The sequence below is a fragment of the Cololabis saira genome, chromosome 21, assembly GCF_033807715.1.
Source record: "Cololabis saira isolate AMF1-May2022 chromosome 21, fColSai1.1, whole genome shotgun sequence".
Lineage (NCBI taxonomy): Eukaryota > Metazoa > Chordata > Actinopteri > Beloniformes > Belonidae > Cololabis > Cololabis saira.
This window is the reverse complement of record NC_084607.1, coordinates 21,917,856-21,943,264: the sequence shown is the minus strand read 5'-3', so window position 1 is coordinate 21,943,264 and position 25,409 is coordinate 21,917,856. Positions and strand designations below refer to the sequence as shown.

General features: G+C 43.2%; 1 protein-coding gene across 8 annotated transcripts in view; it reads right to left on the bottom strand.

The window, feature by feature from the left end:
* tnrc6c1 (trinucleotide repeat containing adaptor 6C1) overlaps positions 1 to 25,409 on the bottom strand; it is a 46,223-nt gene that overhangs the window by 6,163 nt on the left and 14,651 nt on the right. For 3 of the 8 annotated variants that reach the window (XM_061712402.1, XM_061712404.1, XM_061712403.1), the window contains exons 4-17: positions 20,590 to 20,946; positions 7,956 to 10,436; positions 6,165 to 6,356; positions 5,340 to 5,509; positions 5,161 to 5,238; positions 4,741 to 4,959; positions 4,313 to 4,459; positions 3,967 to 4,086; positions 3,643 to 3,726; positions 3,221 to 3,455; positions 2,979 to 3,137; positions 1,801 to 1,977; positions 1,445 to 1,594; positions 214 to 324 (exon numbers count right to left, since the gene is read on the bottom strand). In XM_061712402.1, coding sequence (XP_061568386.1) covers positions 214 to 324; positions 1,445 to 1,594; positions 1,801 to 1,977; positions 2,979 to 3,137; positions 3,221 to 3,455; positions 3,643 to 3,726; positions 3,967 to 4,086; positions 4,313 to 4,459; positions 4,741 to 4,959; positions 5,161 to 5,238; positions 5,340 to 5,509; positions 6,165 to 6,356; positions 7,956 to 10,436; positions 20,590 to 20,946 — 4,680 coding nt within the window. Of the gene's footprint in view, positions 1 to 213; positions 325 to 1,444; positions 1,595 to 1,800; positions 1,978 to 2,978; positions 3,138 to 3,220; positions 3,456 to 3,642; positions 3,727 to 3,966; positions 4,087 to 4,312; positions 4,460 to 4,740; positions 4,960 to 5,160; positions 5,239 to 5,339; positions 5,510 to 6,164; positions 6,357 to 7,955; positions 10,437 to 11,816; positions 11,866 to 14,137; positions 14,241 to 20,589; positions 20,947 to 25,409 lie in introns of those variants that run through there. The other 5 variants (XM_061712405.1, XM_061712406.1, XM_061712408.1 and 2 more) reach the window with 4 other exon arrangements.

The window sequence follows — 25,409 nt, the reverse complement described above, 5'->3', positions numbered from 1 at the left end:
AACACCTGTGGGTGAGTATGCACTGCATGAGATGCAAAGGTCAAATGAAGGTCATGTTCACTCAGGAACAGTGACGTGAATGAAGCAAGAGAAATGTGCTTCTCCTGCCGGCGGTGGCTGCTCAGGCTATTTCATTCACAGGAGGATAACATGGCTCTGCAGTGATTCAGCCACTGCAGTGTGGGGGTAGTGGGTTATGGATAAACCATGTACCTGCATCGTCCATCTCCGGGGACGACAGACTGAACGAACTAGTGTAGGCACTGACGGGCCAATCAGTGGACGGAGGCAGAGCCTCGTTCTGAGATGAAGTGGGAGAGGAGCCTAAGCCGATGCCAGCAACACAAACAAATAGACAGACAGAAGCAAACAAGGAGAAAGCAGCAGAGAGAGAAAATGAAGAAAGAAAAAGAAATAAAACAACAAATGATGAAAGTAAGTTCACTGAAAAGAGAAGTGTATTTAAAAGTAGTAAATGATGATGATAAAAGCAGTAGTCAAAAGTGGAAAAAAAAATAGAACAAAGGAATAAGAAGCAGGATTTCTGATAGCAGAAGGTGCATGATCTGTTTTATTTTACGTGGGAACACGACTCTTTCAAAACAGCTCCAATAATGTTTGCTGAGACTGTTTTTCTAAAAGGAACAGCCAGGAGTTAAAGCAACACGAGACCTATTATTAGACTGTAAGGAGTGTAAACCTTTGTTAGGAACCAAAATCATGTTAATCAGAACAATTTTGAGTTAGAACAGAATATACCTTTGCAGCAAAATGACAATAATTACGTGCTTTGGGCAAGAGACCTACGTCAGAATATAGCTATTTTAAGTCTATGAAACATAAATGTCATTCTACTTAAGTCATATTGTGGATAGGGACCCTACAGACAGATGATGCTATTTTAACTTTGAAAGTGTACACAGAGTGCATCTCCTTCCGTTCACTGCCCCCTTGTTACGCGTCCCTACGACTTGACGACCATCAACAGGAGCAGAGGCAATGAAGGCTCTTTCTTCTGCATCCATTGACATTAACCTGCACAACATTTGATTGTTAATTTGTACAGACTTAAGATGCCAGTGACCTGAAAAAGACGCAGTGTAGACGCTGTCTGTTCAAACTGTCCCTTTTCTACACTTTTTGTACATTCACAAAGTTAAAATTATCAGTTGGGACCCGATCCAGACTATTATTGAAGTGGAATGACCTTTTTCAGCCTTGTCAAAGACTAAAATAGCAATTTATCATGATGTTGGTTAATTGCCCTCAACACCAACTTTGATTCTTGTTGTTTTGGTCCCTAATGAAAGTTCATGCTTCTTACCGCCTGTTAACTAACATTTTAACCTTCAATTGTTCCTTTAAAGGGGATATTTCAATCTTGTGAGGTCTTAAGAATAAGGCTATATAAAAAGGTGCTTTTCCCAAAAATGAATGGACCTACTTCCACTCCTGTCCCGGAGCAGGTAGCGGTTGACATCTTGGATGTTGGTGTTGATGGTGGGCCCGCTGGGGACGCTGCCCGGAGTCACATTCGGGTCAGTCTCAGGGTCAATATTTTGGAGGCCCTTCCAGGGCACACCGGGGCAAAACTCTGAAAGTTAAGGAAAGTAAAATAAGATGTATGACAACTTTTAATATATATTACATAAGTATCTAATTTGCTGTATTCATTTTCAATATAATTAAAGGGCTATTGATTCAGCTTGACTTATATATTGCTGGTTAATCAAGAGGTAATCAGCACATGTCTAACAAGATGAAACAACCATTAAAAAAAATAAATCAAGTGCTACTAACCCGGTGGCCAGTTGATATTGGTCCCATTGGAGATCTTGTCACTGCTGCTCTTGCCCTGTCCCCAACTGTCTGGAGGGACCAGGGGGCTAGTGGGAGACTCTGAGTTGGATATCAAGTTATAGGGGCTGTACGAGTCGTCCAGCTGAGGGGGCTTCCCAGGAGGGCCCAGATTGGCACCTACACGGGGGTTAAGAGGTTGGTATGTGTTAAACGTGAGAAATGTTAAGGATTAAAACTTCTTTGTTTCTTTACATGCCACACCTGACTTTTAAATGACATCAATCAAAAAGGAACCTTTTGGGGTAACATGGTTATATTGTGTTGTTTTATGCTCATACAAATTTACTGCCTCCAATTTCAAGTCAGCCCCTTGCAGGAAGACCATAAGTTATTGGTTTTTAAGGATTTTGGTGAAAAATGGGTCCGAGTAGCAGAGGTGTCAAAAGTATTCACATTCATTACTCAGGTAGAAGTATAGATACTAGTTTAAAAATACTCCTGTAGAAGTTGAAGTATCAACTCAAGTTTTTTACTCAAGTAAAAGTATAAAAGTACTGGTTTCAAAACTACTTAAAGTATAAAAGTAAAAGTAATGTAAGGGGAAAAAAGCCATTAAGGACAAACGTCATTGGAAATGAATGCATCTTAGTATAATGCAAATATATTAAAGAAGCATATATGTGTACTATTGAGCATTAACATGTGTTTCAGAGAGCAGAAGATATGATGACTAGTTGCCTATAAGTATTGTAATGGTGCAAAAAGTCAAACTTCAGAGGCATGTTATCATTTATCCTAACCTTTATTGGAATGTACATCCAAGTTTAGTTGCAGGAATCTGAGGGAACGGATGTAAGAACAAAACTGGACAAGAACATCTGTGCCACAACCACAACCAAATTCACTCTATCCGGATGGAGCAATTTAACTGGATAGTTTTTTTTTTAAAGGCCGAAATTACGAGGCTGTTTTTAAAATGTAAGGAGTAAAAAGTACAGATAATTGCGTGAAAATGTAAGGAGTAAAAGTAAAAAGTTGTCTGAAAAATAATTACTCCAGTGAAGTATAGATAACCAAAATTTCTACTTAAGTAAGGTAACGAAGTATTTGTACTTCGTTACTTGACACCTCTGCCGAGTAGGGACTTCTCCTTATTTAGTCTGCTCCTATCTTCTCACCATGCTTTCCCAGGTTGGGCTCGAGAGGAGAGGAGTTTCCAGAGAGGCTTTCGATGGAGTTGGGGTGCGTCCACTGTGACAGGCGTGACTGGGGTTGAGGTGGTTCCTTCATAGACAGACTTCCCACCTCCATTACATTCATGTTTGGATTCAGTCCAGCTGAAATCACAGAAAGATGTTAACACCGATGGATTTCAGCGTCACGACTTTCAGGTTCCCAGGGCTGAGCTGGTGCCACTCACAGAGAGCGTAGGGGCTGTAGGTGGCGGGAGACGACTGCGGCTCTTTGGTCTGCAGATCAGGGAGGCCTGAAGTCTGGGGGTGACCTGGAAACGAATCCAGGCTAGATTTGGCTCCACCAGGATGCAGGCCCGAGTGGGTGGGGGGCTGTTGCTGTTGTTTCATCAGCAGAGCCTGTGCCAGCTGACGCTGGTGCTGTTGGATCTGCTGCTGCATGTTATTGATTGTACGTGCAACCTGGACCAACATCACAACAGATACATGTTTAGGATGGTAGCAGGGGCAGGCAGGTGATACAAGTAAAACTTATACTAGCTAACCTTTTCCCTCCAACTGTTCTTCATTATATTATTGTAGCCCTTGAATATATGTGAGACCCCTAAGCACTGCACGGAGGAGAAAATGAGGCTGGAGGAGAACTTACTTGCTGCTCTTGTTGTCGAATGGGGCCAGAAACATTGCGCTGTGCCTGCAACATCTGCTGTTGAATTTGTAAACGCTGGTACGCCTATGCAGGAGATACGAGCTTAATGTCAAAAGGTGCCACTCTCTTTGGTAAACACGTTATAACGCAACAGTAGCTATAATATTAACAAAAAGAAAAAAACAAACAAAAAATCTGCTTTCACAAAAAATTTAAATTAAAGCAATTTTTTTTTTTTTAAATGCACCCAGTATGAAACAATTCTGGGAATAACATTTAAGGCATCTCATAAAACTGAAGCAGAAAAAGCTAAATGGCACTCACCAGTTGCAGCTGGTACAGTTGATTGAGAAGGGTCATATGTTGAGGATTTATTGGTGAGGTTAAAAGTGCAGGATTCAGACCAATGTTTTTTGCTGCAAACTGTAAGAGCTGTGCTTGAACCTGCGGGTGCACATTTGGTACACAATGCTTTAGTAAAAACTTCAAATTTTGTGAGTTTCTTGTAAACATACAAACGTTAACAAATGAGAAAAATCCTGCTCAAGTTGCTTCAAAACACAATCTAAAATAATATTATTTTTTAATCTAAATAATAAAACACTTTTTAAACTGTGTGTGTGGGGAATAAGGCCATAATGTGCACATTAGTGCATGAGCGTGAGCAGACCTGAGGGGAGAGAAACTGAGGCACTTGAGCGCGTAGACTAGGCTGAGAGGAGCTGAGAGGCGGCACTGGTGGCTGAGGAGGTGGCTGCGGCTGCTGCATAGCCCGGGCTTGTGCTGCTCCACCACCGCCAAACATTCCACTCTGCATCTGATGGACGAGGGAGAGATGAGAGAAACAAGGTCACCTTGGTCTTTGATTTCCTCAGAATCTATTCCATGAAGGTGAGCTTGAACTTCTAAAAATTTAAAACTGCTTACATAACTGGTTTTTGTAATATATAATATATAATTCAGATTATACATGCAAACACTTCCCATCCCTCAAACTGTCCATATTTTATATTTTTTGTGCTTTCTCATCTAAAAAATAATGTTTCTGCATCCAGAGCTTCATTCTTGTGTAGTAAGATTAATGAATGAATTAGTCACCTTATCCATGTAGGGCAAGCGGGGATCTGCTGAGGGGTCTTTGGAAAGAAGCGGAGGCCGAGGGCAGCTCATGGGCTTGTTGATGAGCCCGTTGTTGTAGTCGTGCCCGCCTATGCCCATCCCACGCTTGTCCAGCTCAATCTTCTTCTCCAGCAGGGCACTCATGGCCTGATCCAAGTTCATATTGTTGCTCTTCAAAGCATCCTCAGCTGGATCCCGCTGAAAATCAATCAGAGACTATCAGTGATCCACCAATGAGCCAATACCAAATTTTAATTCTTCTCACAACTAGTAGATAACAAATGGGAGTCGACTTGAAGTACATTGGGATATCTGGTTTTGCACATTTGCTCCAGCTTTGCATTAAAAGACAATAGAAAAAACAAATAAATAACAAAAATCACTGTCAGTTTGACTCACAGGGAATCCCATATCTGTCAGCTGTTTAATGAGACGATTCATAATCCATGCATCTTCCTGCTTCCCTGGGACCTTCACCTGAGAACAACGATGAGAGAAAGGTAATTGAATGATAATGCATTAATATTTGACAATCAAACTAAGAAAGAGTAACAGCTATGAAATCTGCATCTTTGCACCTTCTGTGGTCCTTTTTTGGATGCATTGCCCCAGGAGTTGGAGTTGTTGGTCTCCTGGGAGGCATTGCTGTTCCACATGTCTCCCTCCTCTGCATCCCACTGACCACCTGAAAGACTGAGCTCTTCCCCTCCTCCTCCTCCTCCCCATCCATCTTGCATAGGTTTGGGTGCTGGAAAACACATAATGAAGGAAACTATATTACATTTTGTGAAAACTTTGTGTAGTCCAAATTTAGAAGAAATTCTGTATAAAGAGTCCTAATGCGTCCGCAACAGGAGAAATGTTTATAGTGCAGGATAAAACAGAAATGAACTAATGTTTCACTGAAATAGGTTTTAAATAATTGCTTTGAGATAAATATTTTTCTCCAACAACGCTTCGGGTAAAAAATTAAAGTTTTTATAGAACAATAAAACTGGACCAATAGATATAATAATGTACATGAGCTGTGTAAGATTTTCATGAGACAGGTTAGTTTGACCCTTTGCTTGTTAACAATTAAATAAAATGTAAATTGATGTCGAGGCAGCTATTTGCAGGGAAGAGTAACTCAAATCTGAATACGTTGATGGTTGATGTAACATTTTTCTTTACAATACACGTAATAATAACTTGACCAGTCTCAAAAACAACACAGCCACTAGGGGTCAGTATAGTTGTACAGGGAGGTGTTTAAGTGCTTCCCTTGTGTCCTATCAATGTCCTTGACTTGGCTCATGAGAGCCATTGAACTTCTCTCAGCACCGGGGCGGTACCATTGTTCCACACGTATTCACATTTCCACAAGACTAGATGTATTTGATGTACGTGATTAAGCTTTTTACCAGGTTTGCAAGATGTAGATGTCATTGTTGGGTTTCCCCTGCCGTAGCTGTCTGGGTTTCCATCTCCCCAGCCCGAGCTTCCAGTCGGTTTCCCCCACGCTGACGTGCCGTTATCCACACTGACCGGAGAGGGTGCCGGATCTCCCCAAGTACTCTCTGATTTTGGGTGGGAGCTGGGTATCTCTCCCCAACCTGGACGACACACAACCATTACAGCTTGTAAATGGAAAAACAAACCCATAATAATAATAATAAAAGAAGATATTTTACACACAACTTAAAAAGGTTGTTCTGTCTAGTATTTTGCGTAATCTTATCATACGTTTATACTTTATTCTAAGAAGGCTAAACAAAATATTACATACATTTGTATTAGCACTTTTGACCTCTAGCTTTCCGCTGTGATGCTGACAAAATTGAAGAAACCAGGCTCTGCTTTTCATCTCTGATAAACGTGTCCACATTGATGGTGAAATGTAAAGCTATCTGATTAAACCCATGTCAATATACACTTGTCAAAATGTAGTCTGAAATATTTGAGGTGAACTGCTTCAAAAAACCTTCGAGCCATTAACACACACAAAAAAAAAGAAATTGTGATCCAATATACCAATTTTATTAATTTACAAAGAGGCCTGTGTACATCTACCTCAATTATCATTAAAAATAAAAAAGCAATAAAAATGTGAAATTAATATATTGCTGAATTAACTGGCCATGCATTGCTAAAAAACCCAAAAGACAAACCTTGAACTGTTTTATATGTGTTGATATAATCTCATATTGTTCAAAACAGCCATATTTACTCCTCTTTTTTGGAGTGTGTTGTTCCAGCCGGGCAGTGAGGCAGAAACTAAGGCTTGGCTGAGCTGGACTGCTAATAAAAGGAGGAGGTGCCCATTTAAGATTTGGCAACATCCCATTCCCTTTTGGCATGAGAGACACAGTGGTGTCTCCAAGCTTGCAGCACTGCCAGGCTCAGCTTCCAGAGAAAGGTCAAGTCCTAAAGGCGACGTCAAAATTATAGTTAACATTCAACCTTCTGGTATGACTTGGCTGAAATATCCACTCATCTGCTGAGCTATTCCTCTTTGTTTATAAGCCAATGCATGCTCAGCAGCTACCAAAGAGGTCTGTTATCAGTTTTTTTTCTTTTTTTTTTTTTAAACCAAGCATAAACGCAGCCTGCAGGGTCAAATGATTGGCAGCAGGGGGCGTCTGCCCTCTCTGGATGCCTGGGGGTTTACTCCACCTCCTCCCTTCAACGACTGACAGATGGTGGCTCCCATATAATCACACACTTCCGATCCGCCTCTAACTGTTTGTGGTGAATCAGTATTTTCATGATGCACTTTGTAAACAGCATTCTTGTGCTTCCTTTGAATACCCCTTTCAGGTTGCCGGGGTTACCTGCACAGTCTTGGTGTTGTGAAATGTGACGAGTCTTTTGGAGGGACTGAGCAGGCAATGTCCAACTGATTTAGATAATTGATTAGATTTAGATCCAAAGACAGCAAAGTAGGTCAAGATTTTACCTTTAAGTGGATCAACAGCTTGGAGCTTAATAGTGCGCTGAACTAACCACCTAACCAGCTTTCATGTTCAGCTATATTTTGAACAGTGAAAATGAAGAGAGAAGCTTGTAAAAATAATTTAACTCAAGTTACAGTAAATCAACCAAAATCAAATTTGAAATCCAGCTTTAGAAAGTGCAATTTCTGTATATCATGATCCAATAACTCTGACATGCTATGTTATGTGAAACTACAAAATCTGAGTATAATGTCTTACCTTGAGCCATCATGGGACCCCTGCTGTGAGACGGTCCAGATTGGTGTTGCACTATAGGATCCATTGGCCCACTGGTGGGGCCTGGGTTTTGGGTGTTTTGGTTATTGTTCTGTAAAGGTGCAGGTGGCCCGTGATAAGGGTGATTGTGAGCGTGGGGAGGGTGGTTGTTAGTGGGTCCTGGGGGGTTATTGCCTCCTGTGGGAACTTTAGCCTGGGACATTACTGAACTGTTCTTATCCCACAAATTGACAGCCTTGCTGTAGGTACCAGGGTCCCCCCAAGCTGAGGTTCCATCATCAATCTCCATTTTACGTCGGATTGAAGGCGGAGACGGCTCTTCCCAACCTGTAGCCTCGGCTTTATGTTCTTGTTTACTACTACTACCGGTACCACCCCAGTTGCCGGGTTGCTTCACTGTGCATGATCCACCCCAAGAGCCCATGGTCCCTCCTCCACTATTGCCACTAGGGCCTTCCTGAGGCTTGCCACCCCAACCTTGCGGAGGGCCACTGGGGCGCTGAGGTGCTGACTCACACCAGCCCCCACTTTCTCCAGCTGTAGATATTCCAGATCCTGGATTAGACATTCTCCAGCCTCGCTGGTTTTCCCAGTCAGGGTTAGTTGGATTTTTCTTGCTCTCTTCTGGTTCTCCCCAGTCCCCTGTGTTATTGCTCCCTCCACTCTTGCCCCAGGAGTGGGGTGCTTTGGGTTGCTCTCCCCAGCCCTGGGAAGTTGACTTGCTGTGAGAATCATCCCATCCAGCTGATTTCTCCTCTCCCCAAGGCTGGCCACCATTCTTGGGTATGTTGGTGGTAGGGCCTGCTGTTGTAGGGTTCCCCCAGCCACTTGGGCCAACAGGATGCTTAATGTTGTTGGATGGCTCTCGCCAGCCAGAGCTGGGCTGGTTGGTAGCAGCCATGCTTCCACCCCAACCAGAAGCTCCCTGAGAACCAGGCACATCGTTTTTGCTCCCATGGTCAGTCCTCTGCATGGGGCCCGTGTTAGTATTTGCAGAGCCCTGGGCATCACTTGGAGTGGCTTTGCTGGAACCCCAAGATTCAGCGCTTACTTCATTCTTATGTTTGGTATGTTCCATATCCCATGTGGTGTGCTGGCGAACAGGTGTCTGTCCCCAGCCAGTGTTGCACAGCACTCTGGGATCCAGATCCTGGGCAGGCAGCAGGGGAACTGGATTATCTCTGGATAAGTGGTCTCTCCGCCGGGGATGTCCTTCCATGCTGTCACTGCTCCCTTCACTGGCACCAGCTGTGCTCACAGCTCGGCTCCAAGGACCAGCCTGCGAATCCTGGGGAGGAGAGCTAGGTGCATCCCAACCGCCCTGGGTCTCTTCAGTGTGCTGCTTCCCCCAGTCTCCACCAGACTGTTCACCCCAGCCTCCTGAGTTTCCTGTTCCACCACCTCCATGGCCCCAAGCAGAATCCCACCCAGGTCCTTCCTTTGAGGATTTTTGCTTTGAGTTACCATTGTTACCCCACACAGAGTTACCATCTTCTCCATTGACTTGCAAACCTCCTGGTGGTGGCTGTCCCATAGAACCCAAGCCTATAGGTGCATTTCCCCAACCAGACAGGTTTTGAATTGGACTGGGAGGTTCTTGCTTATTAGTGTGATTTGGTCCATCAGTTTTAAGGTTCTGAGGTTCTGAACTGAAAGACACATTTGTAGACTGGGCAGGCTCTGACACGTCAGAAGCCAAAATGGTACCCCATGCACTCCCAATCCCAGAGGACTTGCTGCTAGTGTTGGCTCCAGAACAGGTGCTGGTTTGGGTTGGTGGGGGGCCAGGTGGATTACAGAGGTTGGGTGTAGATTGAGGAGGTGAAATGGTGTTGGCTCCCCCTGAGCTGCCTCCCCCAGTGCCACCCCCATCATGCCCCAACATGGGCCAGGCAGATGGATTGGCATTAGGGTTTAGGTTCAAGTTAAAGTTGGTGGTGGAGGATGATGAAGAGGAACCCCACCCCCTACTGCCTCCTCCTCCCACTGGGTTATCACCTTTCCCTTCATTCCCCAATGAGGACTGTGTGGGGCAGTGGGAAGGTCCAGATCCAGAGCCCCAACTACGGTTGCTTGTAACCTGGCTGGAGAGGATGCTGGTTCCAGCATGATTGGCAGGGCTAGATCCACTGTTGGCTTTGCTAAGGTGGTTGGCAGGGAAGTGGCCTGTCTGACTGTTGGCTCCTGTGGCCATACTCACTGCACTACAACTACTGCTAGTACTACTGCTGCTGCTGGTCAAGTGACCAGGGTCAGTGTCCAAAGGGCATCCTCCCGGAGGCACCTGGCTCTGGCTGAGGGTAATAGAAGGCCAAGCCTCTGTGTCCTTCTGGTCAATTATTAGTTGATCCCAGCCACTGAGACTAGTGGAAGATCCAGCACTTGTGGCACTTCTATTGGCTGGCAGGTGTCCCCAGAGGGAATTATCATACTGGGCTCCGTGGCCACTCTGTGAGGGCAGTTCTGTATAGGAAGACAGAAAAGAACAAAAACAGCAGGCAATAAGCTTGAGTAAGAGACTGAGTGCAGAGACATACAGTACATTACTATAATCACATACATGTAGGTTTATCAAAGCTCTAGGGTAAATTGTGAGCCATCTAGTGACTTGTACAGACTTCTCTAAATGTGTTAATAAAAAAATAACCAACATCTTCATAAGGGCCAGGACACACCAACCCGATGGCTGACCGTCGGCTGAAAAGCAGTCGGGGTGTCTCCCGGAGTTAGTCAAAAAAAAAACCCAACACACCAACCCGACTGGAGTCTGCGTGTGCGCGAGTTGTAATACGTCTTCATAACGCTTCATACGATTATCTGTGATGTCACCCAAAAAAGGAAGGAAAGAAGAACAACCGTAAATGACGAATCACTGTAGTCTAGAGTTCTAAACTGAGCCCGCTGTCATCAGTCACTGTTTTCACTTCTAATAGAAGTCAAGATGGATCAACAATACGATAAATATAGTGGCGTTCACAACACAGTCAAACGCAATCCAAATCTAAACCGATGTGATGATAGAGTAGTGCAGTGTCAGTGCCATCGCTGTTTATCTAGTATGTTTACCATCCTCATGTCCAGTTAACTCGGATTTGCTAGTCGAGGCCAGCAGCTAGTGACCGATTCTACATGTTGAATCGACCAAAATGAAGGCTGACGCGATGCCAATGAACCGCTGCACGGGACACACCAATCCGACTCATTGACCTCTTCCAACTGCCCGACCCGATAATCAGGGTGGTGTGCAGATTTTTATTTGAAAACCAAACTACTGAAAATGCATTTAACTGCTTTGAATCTTAATTGCAGATATTCTTTCTAAAGAGAATTAACTTAGTGATCCTACTTTTGTTATACGTGTTCATAAAATAATATAAATTAAGTCAATTGAGGGGAAAAAAAAAAAAGAGTACATCCAATTTCACTTTAATTACACATAAAGATTGTTATAAATGAAATTAATGGATGTTGTAGCACATTTAGGGAGCCTTCACGTGACAAAGCACAAAGTCATCAAACCCAAATGTTTGTTTTTGAGAAATGAGAGAGACCCCCAAAGAAAGCCAGAAAGACCCAGCAATGGTGAATAAACTATAGAGTTCATTGTCGTATTTATTTGATCCCTCAATGTGTTCAAATATCAAAATATACATGACTTTTTATTTCATGTATTTGTGGTTGCACTTAACCTTTAATTCTCGGATTTCTTTATTTTATAAATCGTCTTTATTTCATGGAACAACACTGGTATCCGATCAGTACATTGGAATCTGTCAGTACCAAAAGCGCCAGTGTCACAATCTGTATCAGAAGGAAAAAACAGTATTGGAACTCTTCACTTACTCATCAGCTTCTACCTTTCTGTATTACAGTTGTAACATCCCAGAGTTACACTTCAGATTCAGGGTTTTGGTTGTTCTGCAGTTTCACAGACTACTGCCAATGTAGTTCTTTTCCTGAGTACAATACCACCAGAATGCAGTGAAACAGAACTTCTTCCTCCAGGTGATAAATCAACTTGCATCATATGACTGAAATTCATAAATATCTGTATAAACTGATCCAGCCGTCACTAAAGAGCATGTCACACAGACAGACAGACAGACAGAAGTGTCAGAGTTGTAAAATTGATATGTACGGTAGAGGATCCATTCACGCCAATCATTGTACTGAGTAGCATGCAATAAAATACTCCAACTTAAACTCTGTTGTTAAGGATACTGCTTGACATATTCTTTTTCTTTAATGAATTTAGGTGGAAGTGATAACTATCATTTCCCATCATGCCTTTGGTGCAGAGCAGTCACGACTTTGTAACATTCTATGTTTCATATTTCAAAACACTAATGCTGCTTTTAGTTTCTCTTTTTTCACTTTAAGAAAAATGTATATTTTGACAAAACTTACATTACAAGTAAAAAAAAGTTAAAATATTTCTTCAAGTGAGATGCTTTTCTTATTACTGACATCTCACTTTTAGATTGAAAGCAGTGAAGCCCTTCGAGCAGCAGCAGGAAATGTGTCAGTAGTTTAGTATATAAGAGAGTATATGCTAAACTGACTTATGGATGTTAGTACAACTCCAAATTGGAAGAAAAACAAACATTAGCTAAGAGATGCATCGTAGCCGTGCACTGGGACACATCACTGGTAATTTGACCTGGGGTCACTGTGTGTTTCAGGTCCATCAACAAATCAGACACCCTCATCCAAGCGACCCAATCGGAGTTAAACAGACTCCAGCCCGTGTATCAGCAGCATTTGGCCATGGATGTGCCTTCTTGATCGAAAGCAATCTAGTTGCTTTTTCTGCAGCTTCACCTGCAGCTCGGATGGCCTTCCTCTTTGCCTCTGTGATTATGCTCAACATTGTGAGCACTTTGCTAATTGCAAGTAGTACCTATACCCTCTTCTTCAGCCATGGCTTTGTAATGTGTACAGAATAGGGTTTGTATATGTCGGAAAATGTATGCTGCAAAGACGACATCTTGAAGGCAACATATTTATCTCTAAACATTATGTAGCTCTAAAATGTCAGTCTACCGTTTTACATTAATGCAGCCATCAAAGAGGTACAAAAACCTTAGCCAAGGAGACTCATACATATGAGCCAAATGCAGCACAGAGCCTTCAGACAACAGTGTGAAAACTGTTTTTTTTTAAATGATCTGCAACATTGATTCAATGTCTCTGGGCTCAGAGTCCCTGCCACATTCAGACAGATTAACACAAAGCTTCTCTTCTGGTTTTATGTGACATTTGTGCATGTACCTCCATATTGCTGTACTTGTGAAAGGTTTCCCAAAGTAGTCCTTTGGGTATGTGGTTCAATCAGCTATGGATAAATAATGGTTCTTGACATCAGATCAGAAATCCCAGGTATAAATAAATATATTCATACACATACTGTATAAATAGAGCATATATTTCCTCAGAAGATTTTTTTCCATAGAAAAGAACAGCATAAGATAAAAACCTGGATGTGTATAAATGCCCGTTATTAGAAGTACGTAAGGAGGGAATCCCCCCATTTTAAAAATAGAGTTTCAGGCTCTGGGATTGTTTGACATCAAGCCTTATGGAGAACAATAAGCATCAACGGAGCACGACCTTTGAGCACAGTTTCTGCTGTCCGTTATTCTGCCGCCACTGTTGTTGTTTACATGCATCCTCACATGCATACAGCCTGATTATATCACCACTACATGAGAGGGGAGGCAACATTTGTGTACACCCCGTTTTCAAGCCGACTTCATTGCTTGCCACTACACAAGAGAGGGAGAGGATGCAGTGAGAGAGAAGGGGCGGAAAAAAAAGAGGGCACTGTGTTTCTGACACACAGCGCTGTCGTTCTGTAGCGTCTCTCTCCTGAGAAGTGCAGGACCGCCATTTTCTCAGTGCTGAATAGCAGCTAAAAAGCTTCTGATCTACAGTCTGTATTTCTACCATCAGTGTTTCACCAGTGCGCAACTCACAAAAAAATTATAAACGCACACAAAAAGGATTCAGCACTGCATGCTTGCAATTCATTATTCCTTCAACTTAACTCTTGACAAGTACTCATCCACAAAATGTAAACAGAAGCTGCCAAAACAATGCAGACAGGAGCGCAGAAACACAGACAGCAGAAAGGAGAAAAGGCGTGCAACACAGTAATGAAATACCTGTGGAGAGATGCCTCCCAACCATCCTGCAAAGAGCTACGTTTTGTGCATCGGAGCGACCATCCTTGTCTCAATATGTCTGCTTGACTCGCCAAGCTTCTGAGGCTCATTTCTGAAATGCTGCCAAGAAGTTGCACAGCTCTTGCGCGGCATGAAACACCCCCCGCCCCCCACCCCCAACCCCACACCTCCCTTCCTTCCTCACCCCTCCTGCTCGGTCCCTCCCACCAACACTGCTCTTGGCTGGGTCTCTCCTCTTCTATCTATTGCCTCCCTCTGGCTTTATTTATATCACGCTCTATTCCTGTCCTGACGGAGGATAGTCTCCCTCGCTGGAAAAGCAGTGAGACACAGCTGGTTGAGGGAGGGCAGGGGAGCGTTTGAAAGGAACAGGGGAGACTTTCATTATGCACTCACAAGGCATGGCATAAAAACAAGACAAAACAAAACAAAACAAAACAGGAGGACTCTTCTAACCTCTACACCTAACCTCCCATGTGTCATCCTCTCAAAACGGTCACTATAATACTTAACTCCATCTGCAATTAGCAGTGCCAACCACAATGGGAAGCCTCTTAAAGAGCAGCGGGAGGCTAAGGAAGTGACAAAGATCACACAAAAGCTCACTCCAGTGTCCAGGCTGCATTTTTCTCACACATTTGTGCATGTTTATGTACTGTATGTGAACAGGTGTACAGTATGATCAGATAATGACAACAATTGAATGTTTTTATCTACTGGTGGGAAATGGTGGTCACACACTTGCCACGGACGAGCCTGAATGGATGTGCTACCATTGCATGATTATGGCAAGCTGATTAAAAAGATGGCACTAGATACACAGCACAGACCGAGTTTTCAAAAAAGAGAAAACACAGGAAAACATGCGTGAGATAAAAGGCATGAAGAGAAGAGGATAGAAAGGGCATGGAGCTTAGTAAAAGAGGAGAGCGCAGCAGTCCTCTGGATCAAGGCTGCTATTGTTTACAGATGATCCAGGCACCCTCACAACAACACAATAAGTCAATGTTTGTTAGAGAACAGCGTCCCTTTATGGTGGAGGTTCAGCCTCCTGTGTCTCTCTCTGCCGTGAGGTCCTAAACCTTGGTGAGGTCACAGCCGCTCACACACAGCGTGTTAACACACAACAATGCATCTACCGTTTATCCTCATTCACATCGGAAACATGGAGACCACTTCCAGTCTGATCATCACACGGGGATACGCCCTGTGCTTTTTGTTAGCTTCTAAATGTTTTAACATTTTTTGATAAATGATACATACACAAAGGGTTTTGGATGGCAGAAATGCATCATTTCCATTTTATGAGACAAAAGATCTAATAAAGTGCTTAGCTTTGATTAAAATTGCAATGTTTGAGCAAATTATGCTCAGGTTTTCCTATGTGATCACATGTCAGAGGCATTTTCTTACATTACTTTTTTAGCCATACAGGAACTTGTAGGGTTATTTGTCTACGGTTCAAAATAGTTTAAATCTCCTTCATTATGTTGATAACAATTTTATTTCACAAGCAATTTTTTTGACCCACTGTATGCTAAAAAAATGTATTTATAGGTGGAATGGGAATGAGGATAGGATAAATGATGCATCTAGAACAGAGATGTAAAAGAAAAAAGAAACGGTGATGGATGTTGAATATGGGAGGAAATGATCTACAAAGACTGTTTGGGCCTCAGCTGTACTGATCCTGGCTTAATGAAGCCCCCAAGGGGCGAAGAGACCGGATTGGTACAGAGCTGACAATGCACGCTGCCAGCCAGATGAACGAGCTCCCCAACAGAAACACACACAAACACACACCTCCCAGGAATGTACTACCTATTTCATCATTGCAAACTCCAAACTCTTTTTCTTCTTTTTGATACACTGTTAAACAAAAGAGGCAAAACCACAGAAGTAAACGTAAACATGGGACTGATTTCAATCTAATATCCCGACTCGCTGACATGTGAACTATGCCAACTACATGTGTGAATGAGCGGAAGTTTGAGTTATTACTCGGGCCGGATCTAGTGACTTGAAGCCTTTTGTATTAATCCTGTGATCGTAAACTGGCATATATCAAGCTCCATGAACACCTACACCAACAGTCTAACATGACATTCATTTCTTTACGCACCAAAGCATTATCTCTCTCTGTCTATGCTGCTCTGTGTGCAGGAGTTTACTATAGTCTATAGAGCAAGAGTCCATTTGTGCAACACAAAAAAAGGTTCTGAGTGAGGTGACCCACATTTCCGGACAACACAAAGACAGCGTTGAGAGTTATTGTAGGTCTGTGGACATATATTGCTCAATAATTTATCACTTTTGCTGATATACTTAAGATGAAAGATAAAACCCATCCTGTAAAAAGTAGACAACTAAGACATCATGATGTCATGTTTGCCTATCGGTATCCTCTTTCTGTTCTTCCTCTGTGGGGTAAACCAGGTCAAGACCTTTCTCCAGCATGCCAGTCTAAGAATAGCTTGCTCTTTCATGCTTCCACTATGTGAGCGGGCTTTAGGATATGGATTGTTAGCCATGCAAAAAAGGCAACACTGGAATGGGCACATAATAATGGAAAGACTGACATTCACATAATATGTGAGGCTTGACTAATCCAACCTTCCCCGGGGCCAGCGAGAATATGTATGAGCTGTGTTTTTGGTATAGCGGAGGAGGACATGTGCGTCAGAGAACACCGAGCGCTGCAGAGAAAGTCAGAGCAGCAAAGGCGCAGAGCGAGACAGACGAGATAGAAGGAGAAAAAAAAAAAAAAAGAGTGTGTCAAACAACTTGTGGTTAACAGCAAGCTGATGTTTAATCACATCACAAGATATCCCAGTCCTCTTTGAGGGGATTCCCAGGGCTCTTTTACAGCATCATCAGCAGACTTAAAGAGCACACTAGTCTAGCTTACATGTACTTTTTTCTTCTCTACAAGACAAGATATTAGCATTGTTACACTGTTCCTTCACTTCACAAGGACTGTTTACACCAAGAAGTCTTTGTGCCGGTTTCGGTGGCTTTTTAATGGTGGTATAACCTTGATAAATATTTAAAAAGTTATAAACAAGGGTGTTCTTCAAAAGCAAAAGGGATTGGCCCCAAATGATAAGAAACAGCCTTACAATCTTCCCCAAACTGATGAGCACCAACAACTTCTTCTCCAAGATCACTGCTGATGACTTCCTTCCTCGGCATTGTTAACACGTATCTGAATATTCCAGACTAGAAAAAAGCCAAAACCTTGATGGAAGCATTAAGGGTGCAGTTTGTTTTTCAAAGACTACTTGTGCATTTTGTTTCGATATGAGTGTATTCTGACATGCAGAACACTTTATTCAGACCTGCATGTGCAGTCAGCAGATGGAGAGAAGAAGGAGACTGAAGGCAATGAATACAGCTAGTGTATTTCAGTCTGGCAGGAAAGCAGAGAGGCAGACAGCCATTAGCCTCCGTTCAACAAGCACCGATTTCCATTAAATGGATGGCAACAGAACCGTCCATTTTTGAATGAACATCCCGCCTCATTTCCATAAAAGTTTGTTACGACAATCCGTTTAGGTTAGATTAAGTACAACAACTGATTTACTCACAACTTGGTGTGAGTCGCAAATGAACTTTCTCCTTTTAATTAACTCTGTTAAAAACTAGCAACTGCCTTAATACACACGTGAAGGATTGTGGAGGGGCAGAGAACGGGGTGTCATGCTCGTCCAAAACTTTCTGGACTCCCATCTGTCTTTTGGTCCTCTTTTATGTCTCTGGCCTAGTGCAATCTGTCAGTTCAAAGACACACAGAGAGCAAAAGCAGAGCTGAGCTGAACTGCCAGAGAGGGGTGGAGAGAAGCAGCAGCTTTTACCGTAAACCATGAGTCACTTCAGCCCACAGACCTGGACCTCTGCCATGCTTGCTCTCTCCGTCTTTCTTACCTTCTCTCTCAGTCATTCTATCTACAGTTTGCCAGGTCAGTCCCACTGAGGCAGCCAGCCAACTAGCTTGCTCTATATTGCTCCTCCTCCAAAAACAGGAAATACTGAAGCGCAGAGCAGAGGAGGAGGGTGATGATGAAAAAAAAGAGGTGGAGGAGAAAGCGACAAGGACAGAATAAACATTTCATCGCTATGGAGATAAAGCTGCATTTAAACATCATTAGAAGGCTGAGTGATGCTCAGATACAGTTATGGTATATTAAGTTATGCCACTCAGACAATGTTGAGCATAAAGCGCACTAAAACTTCCCCATTCTCAGTGAGCAGATATTGCTTTAGCATCGAAACTATACCACTTAGAAAAATGCGCCATTAAAAACAACATCAGGAAAGAAAACACACATTTGCAAAAAATAGCCAGCTGTGTTTACACTCCATCCTCCAACCCTGTATTCCTCAATCCCCATTTCTAATTCCCAGACAGGCAAGGGAAAATAAACAACAGTCAGCAGCACCTGTGATGCAAGTGCATTTGCTCTACAATTACATCACTGCTCCAACAGTTCCCAGCAAGCAGCGAGATACACATAGCAGTTGTCTGTAAATCATGCTGGTCAAGCACAAACCATAGGAGTCTATAGTTTTCTACAGAGTAATATAAGGGCATTTATGTTCTGTGGGAGCAAAAATACTTTAAAAGCCACAGGAAAAGGAGCTACTGAATAACAACAGGCAGAGTACTGGCAACTACAAGTACAGCAACAGCTCTCGGACAACTTGAAAAGGGAAAAAAAACAAACACCAAGTCCTATGGGAATATTATGCATTTTAGTCAGATACGCAAGATATATTATAGACCAGCAAAAGCCATTATGAAGATAGTGTCCAAGAGCCTTTTTAACAAAAGGGATAAAGCTCCAGACACTTATCTAAGCAGCCCACAGAGGGGCGTCTGGATCCTTGACCTCTCTTGGTGTAAAGTTGTGCGATGGATATATTAAAACATCCATCCATCCATCCATCCATCCATCCATCCATCCATCCATCCATCCATCCATCCATCCATCCATCCATCCATCCATCCATCCATCCATCCATCCATCCATCCATCCATCCATCATCTATACCCGCTTATCCTTTGCAGGGTCACGGGGGTCTGATGGAGCCTATCCAAGCTAATTTCAGGCGAGAGGCAGAGGTTACACCCTGGACAGGTTGCTAGTCCATCGCAGGGCCACATAGATAAACACACAACCAGTGACACTCAGGCCACGTTTACACGTAGCCGGGTATTTACAAAAACGGATATATCCCCCTCTACGTTTTCAAAAAAATCCTTGTTTACACAAAGCGGCATGAAAACGCTGTTAAGGTGCTATGAGCAGCCAAACCTGCAGGGGGCAGTATGGAGCGCGTCGCCGCGTACCCTACGTCGTAGGCTCTGCGTTGGTGTAACGCGGAAACATAAATCAGCCCTGACTGCCAGTTACTTCCAAGACTTAACGAGAGTCTTTCGTTTGGAGTGACAGAGAAGTGGAGTTAGACCCCGTCCACATGTAGCCGGGTATCTGCTAAACCGAAGATATTAAGATATTAACGCGGCAGCTCCGTGGCGGGACACGGGGGGACTCGGGCTCGTTAACTGCGGCTTACAGAGAAGGAGACGCGCCTGCCAGGGAAGCTGCGCGGCGGAGGCGCAGCTTCCCTGATCTACAGGTTTAGAATGCTTATGAATGTGGTCGAAAAAGCAGATCTTTGGTTATGTGTGGAAGGGTGGATACAAATTATTTTATAAACGGAGGGGGGGGAATATTCGGTTTTAAAAATACCCGGCTACGTGTGGACGGGGTCTTACTTTTTAAGTGTGACTTTAGAATATAAAATACAAGAAAATATTGACGGTGGCCAAACAAATTGTAAACACAGGTTGCACAAATGATGCTGGTGACGTTTCTGTGACGTTCTGAGCCTAAATATCCGTTTTCCTCCGTTTTCCTCTGTTTAGACGCAAACGTGAAAACTGAGTTTTTGAAATTCTCCACTTTGGCGGGCGTTTTCAGAAATGATCGTTTTTGGTGACTTTGAGCTCCGTTTTCGTGTAAACGAACGGCCAAAACGCATGAAAACGCCTCCGTTTTTGCTCCGTGTAAACGGGGCCTTACACTCACACCTAGAGGCAATTTAGAATCATCAATTAACCTACTACGCACGTTTTTGGACAGTGGAAGGAAGCCGGAGTAACCGGAGAGAACCCACGAAAGCAGGGGGAGAACATGCAAACTCCACACAGAATGAACCTGCCGGGCCAGGGAGTCGAACCAGGAACCTTCTTGCTGTGAGGCCACAGTGACTAATACCGTATATAGGACTGAAGGCCTATATAGACACACTGCTCAAAAACGTACTTCAGCTGTCGAACAGCCAGTTTTATGCTTATTTGAACTTGCACAGACAAAAGCGACACAGAGGGCACGGTAGTAACTCTCCAACAGACTATCTGGGCTGACCTGTGGGCAAGCTGGCTGAGGAGGAAGAGGAGCAAGATGGAGAGGAGTTTATGGCTACTGTTGCTGCTGCGGGTTCGCTAGTGGCGGGACGTCCCGTGGTGATGAGAGGCAGGGTCCCGGAGGGCAGAGGCTGGCCCCTTTTCAACAGCTGCTTCTGCTCCTGTTGGCGAAAGCGTGGGGGCACTTCTCTGGGCGGGTAGCGCTGCTGGAGCGGAGTCTGTGGCTGCTGTGCTGTCTGCGGCTGGCCTCCGGAGGGGGCGCGCTTGCCATTTCCACTGCTTGGGGATGCGGATGGGATGGCACTGGGGTTGGCGGGGGGAAGAGGAGGGGTGGGGTCGAGCTTGGCAGAGTCTGGCACTATGGAAGTGGGAGAGGTAGAGAGGACAGGTAAAAACAAGAGAGGACATAAAGGGAGGAGGGAGTACAGAAGCATTAGGCACAAGCAGTGGAGAACAGTCTACCTTTATAAATGTGTTCAAAATGCAAAAAAAAAAAACACAAAACACTATTTTATCAATGTTTAATCACATTTATCCCATTCATATATCTTATCTGGAAAGCTGCTGCTGCTGAGCATTTTCTCAAATGCTCCTTTTCCAAACGGGCAGACTTTTGGAGAGCTAAATTAAAAAAAGCAAGTTGGAAATAATCTACATTTGCTGTTTCTTCAGAGTGCCTGAGTTTGGACAGTGGTTACTCTAAGTACATGACCGTTCTTTGGAGAACGTGAGCACTGTAATAATCTCAGTATGAGACTGGAAGAAAGGAAGAAGAAAAAATATTCAGCCTTTAGGGATGGCAAGGACGCACAATTTTTCACAGTCTGCCATGGTGCCTATTCACAGATTAAAAGTGATAAAGAGGTGAAGTACCAGATAATGGGCTTAGAGCTGCCTGCTTCATTATGGTTGGGTTTTGTTTCCACCAGGACAGTGTTGTAAAGAGCACTCCGCCCCATCAACATAAGCTATTCATAGTTTGTGGCAGGTTATAGCCCCTGAAATGATCACCTCTCTGCGCTCGACCAAAGCTGTTAGTTATTAACTGCAGGCACAGCTGCTGAAGCCAAGTGCTCATGTCCCACTAGCTTTAGTTACTCTTGGCAACAGACTGCGAGTTTCGCTGTGAGCTCTGACCAGCCATTTCGAATCGTCTGTGTTCAGCTTTGTTTTTTCCTTTCCTCCCAATATTTCAGCTGAGAAGCCAAAACTTAAAAGCAGCGCATCATTTTTGAATCTATCCATCTATCTATCTATAAAATAATCATCATTTACTGTCGGCCTTGAGTCAGTGGGTGTTGTGTACACTCACAATAAACAAATGCATTCAAAAATAAAAAAATTGTAAATTTCATCACTACAAGTACAAGAAAAACTGTCTTTGACAGGTTGTTAAGAATCTATATAAAATATTGGTTATGGCCTCATTAAAGTCAAAGCTTCCAATTTGGTTGTGAATACTGGGACTAAGAAATGTCCCAAAGCTGGTATAAAATCCCCGGCAGGCTAATTTGCAGTTGAAGAAAGTGCAAGTATGAGGTTATGTGTCACCAATTAATCATTCATGACGATCAGCTCATGGTCACAGAGCTGCCTCTGGATGAGATGTATTATGGGGCACCGGGCGGGGATCGCTTCACTGCATTTCATTACATAATAAAATAAGCTGGTAAACTACAGCCTGAAAAGGATGAGAAAAAATAAATAAATAAGGTGTCTAAAACCTACAAAGACTGCACTTGAGCAAACCCAAACATCAGCTGATGGGTCATAATGCGCACTGAGCCAAAACGGTATTTGAGCTTTAGCTTGGGGGTGGCGGGGTAAAACCACAACCAAAAGGAAAAAAGAAAATCTTTATTTGGCCCGAATGGGTAACAAAGAGCGGTGCCTTGCCACTGGCTGCCGTTCTGTGTCCTCTCAGTGAATACGTTGTGCACATGCGGCCAACCTGTCACATACAAAAACAAGAGTTATGTAACGCTGAGGCCCACGCTAAGGGGAAAGGGCAGGATGGTGTCGTGGAGCACGCAGTCATACTGCCTTCAAACAAATGTTCGCTTATACATCCCAACCAATTGCTTTTTATCTCCTGCATGTTCGTGTCTGGCGGGATGTGTGCATTTGGGATTGTTTCTTTCCTCCGAGGATTCGTGCACACCTCCTCCATGTTCGACAACCCGTGTCTGTTTGCCTCCCTCTCTCTGCAATTCAGCAATTCGGAAGGCGGCTCTAGCGCTGGAGCTCGCCTGTCATCGGATTTCTCTACATCTGCTCCATTTCCTCTCCGTTCTTGTGCCTCATCTCTCCCCACCTTCCTGTTCTCCCCTCTCCCCTACTCCTTCATTCCCCGTGATCTACTATTTTATCCTCTTGTCATTATTACAGTATTAAGGGCAGCAGATGGACGGAGTAATTCCCTGTCAATTTACCCTGCTGGCTTTAAGAGGTGATTTCCTCACAAAAAACAAAAAAAAACGAGGATTTTGTGGCTCTGCCACAATGTATAATAATAGTTATGGAGGCCTTGGTTATACAGTCGGGACTCTCTGATGTGTGACGTAGATTCTTATGTAGCTTGGGGGAAGGGGGAAAATGGCTGGCTGTTCCGTTAGCCAATCAGAGAAAAGAAAAGAGTAAGGAGGGGGGGGCTGGTGCACAGGAGGAAGGGAAGGAGGCAGGGGAGGGAGGGTAAGTGATGAAGAGAATGGTGTGTGTGCGTACGTGTGTGTGGATGCATGTCTCCACCCCCTTGCGCGCTCCACTGCGAGCTCTCATCTCACTGCCTGAAACCAGCTTGGCTCCAAATCCGCTTACAATTAGACCAGTATTCGCCAACAGAGTGCCACGCTCTTTTGCCTTCCGCACATCAAAGAACGACACGAGTCTTTAAAATTCAGTAGCGCCACTTACATCAAAATGAAAATATTTTACATTCTCTCATAGCTGAAAAAAATCTGTATGTTAATAATAAAGATGAGAGACAAATTTCCATGAATAAATAAATGCTTTGGGTATGTTTAACTCTTCGAGGGTGCGTCTCCTAAAGACATGCATTTTGAAAAAAAAAAAAGTGTATCGGAGAAAAGAGAGATCAGAGCCCCTCTCTATGACAGCCCATTTGCAAAAACACGGCCCTCAGCTGTGAGGTTGCACAAAAGAATTCCCACTTCATCAAAGATGCACATCATACGTTGGCCTTGGGGCTGTGTGTGCATTCAGAAGAAGACATCCCATTCCCCCCTTTAAAGTGATTTTATCTTTAAAGATGATAGCACACTTGTCTGACTGTTTAACACCTAGACGTTGGGGGGGGGGTTAGGCTGTCTGGGGACGCATTATAAAAACTACAGGTAGGTGGAAGAGAGGGTTTCTCTGTCTCCTGACAAAAGCATAAAAACAAGCCAAACAACCTCGAAAAATAATGGTCCCTCTGTGTGCAAGTTTGATCTTTTTTCTCTTCTTTTTTTAAAATATGTGAACGTGCAGACAGCAACATTCAGGACTCATGGGGGAAAACAACACTTTAACAGGTAGACTGGCCTTGTACCTGGAAAATATCTGTTATGATGTTGTAACGATTGCCATTATAATGATTATTTATAGATGGATGAATCAAACTATTGAATAAACTGATCACACGATAAATGACAGATCCCTCATTCCAATTAGAAATGCCCTATAATTTACATCAAAGTCATATACAGGACTGTCTCAGAAAATTAGAATATTGTGATAAAGTTCTTTATTTTCTGTAATGCAATTAAGAAAACAAAAATGTCATACATTCTGGATTCATTACAAATCAACTTTTATTATTTTAATATTGCTGATTATGGCTTACAGTTTAAGATTAAGATTCCCAGAATATTCTAATTTTTTGAGATAGGATATTTGAGTTGTAAGCCATGATCAGCAATATTAAAATAATAAAAGGCTTGCAATATTTCAGTTGATTTGTAATGAATCCAGAATGTATGACAGTTTTGCATTACAGAAAATAAAGGACTTTATCACAATATTCAAATTTTCTGAGACAGTCCTGTAGCTACAAAGACTACATTTTATCTCCATCGCTGGCCTAACTTACATTGTGCTGGATCCTCTAAAGGTTTCTATTCACTGGGAAGAGTTAGAAAGTTATTCATCACTGGAATGACTTAATAAACTCAGTGATTTAATACACCGGGAAGCAATATCACATACTCTCATCTACTGCAACTGATCCCAACATTTTAAATGAGTTTCTGGCAAAACAAAGTTTTGAAAATCTGAATGAATGAATTGAATATTGAATGAATCAATACATGAAATGAAATCTGTGGCAGCGGTATAGTTTAAGAAGAACCATCTGTAAGACTGCTGCTCTCCGAACACAGGTAGCGGTCAGAAACAAGCAGCTTTCCTAGACCCACCACTCCCCTGCCCGGCCTTTTGTGCCAGCAGCTGAAGGCAGCCCAGATTCCACTGTGGTATGATTTAGATGAAGTGAAGCGTGAAAGAGAGAAACGTCCTGTCCTCCTGACCTGGGCAGCACCTGTCGTGCCTGCACTAACCCAGACTGCAAAATTAGACCGACGCAGAAACCGTGAGAGACGGGGAAGTTCTTAGGATTTGAGAGGGAGGATTAAGCCAACATGCTTTGCTTCAAGATAAAGAAAAGGGGGGATAAATTAGACAAACTTGAGTTTATCATGTAAAATCCCTTACACCTTAATAACTTACAGGCTTATATGCACGATTTTTAAATAGCCGCAGGTGAATACAGCCATTACTTGTGTACTACTAGTGTAGTTTATCATTGCGATTGCTGCATTCATT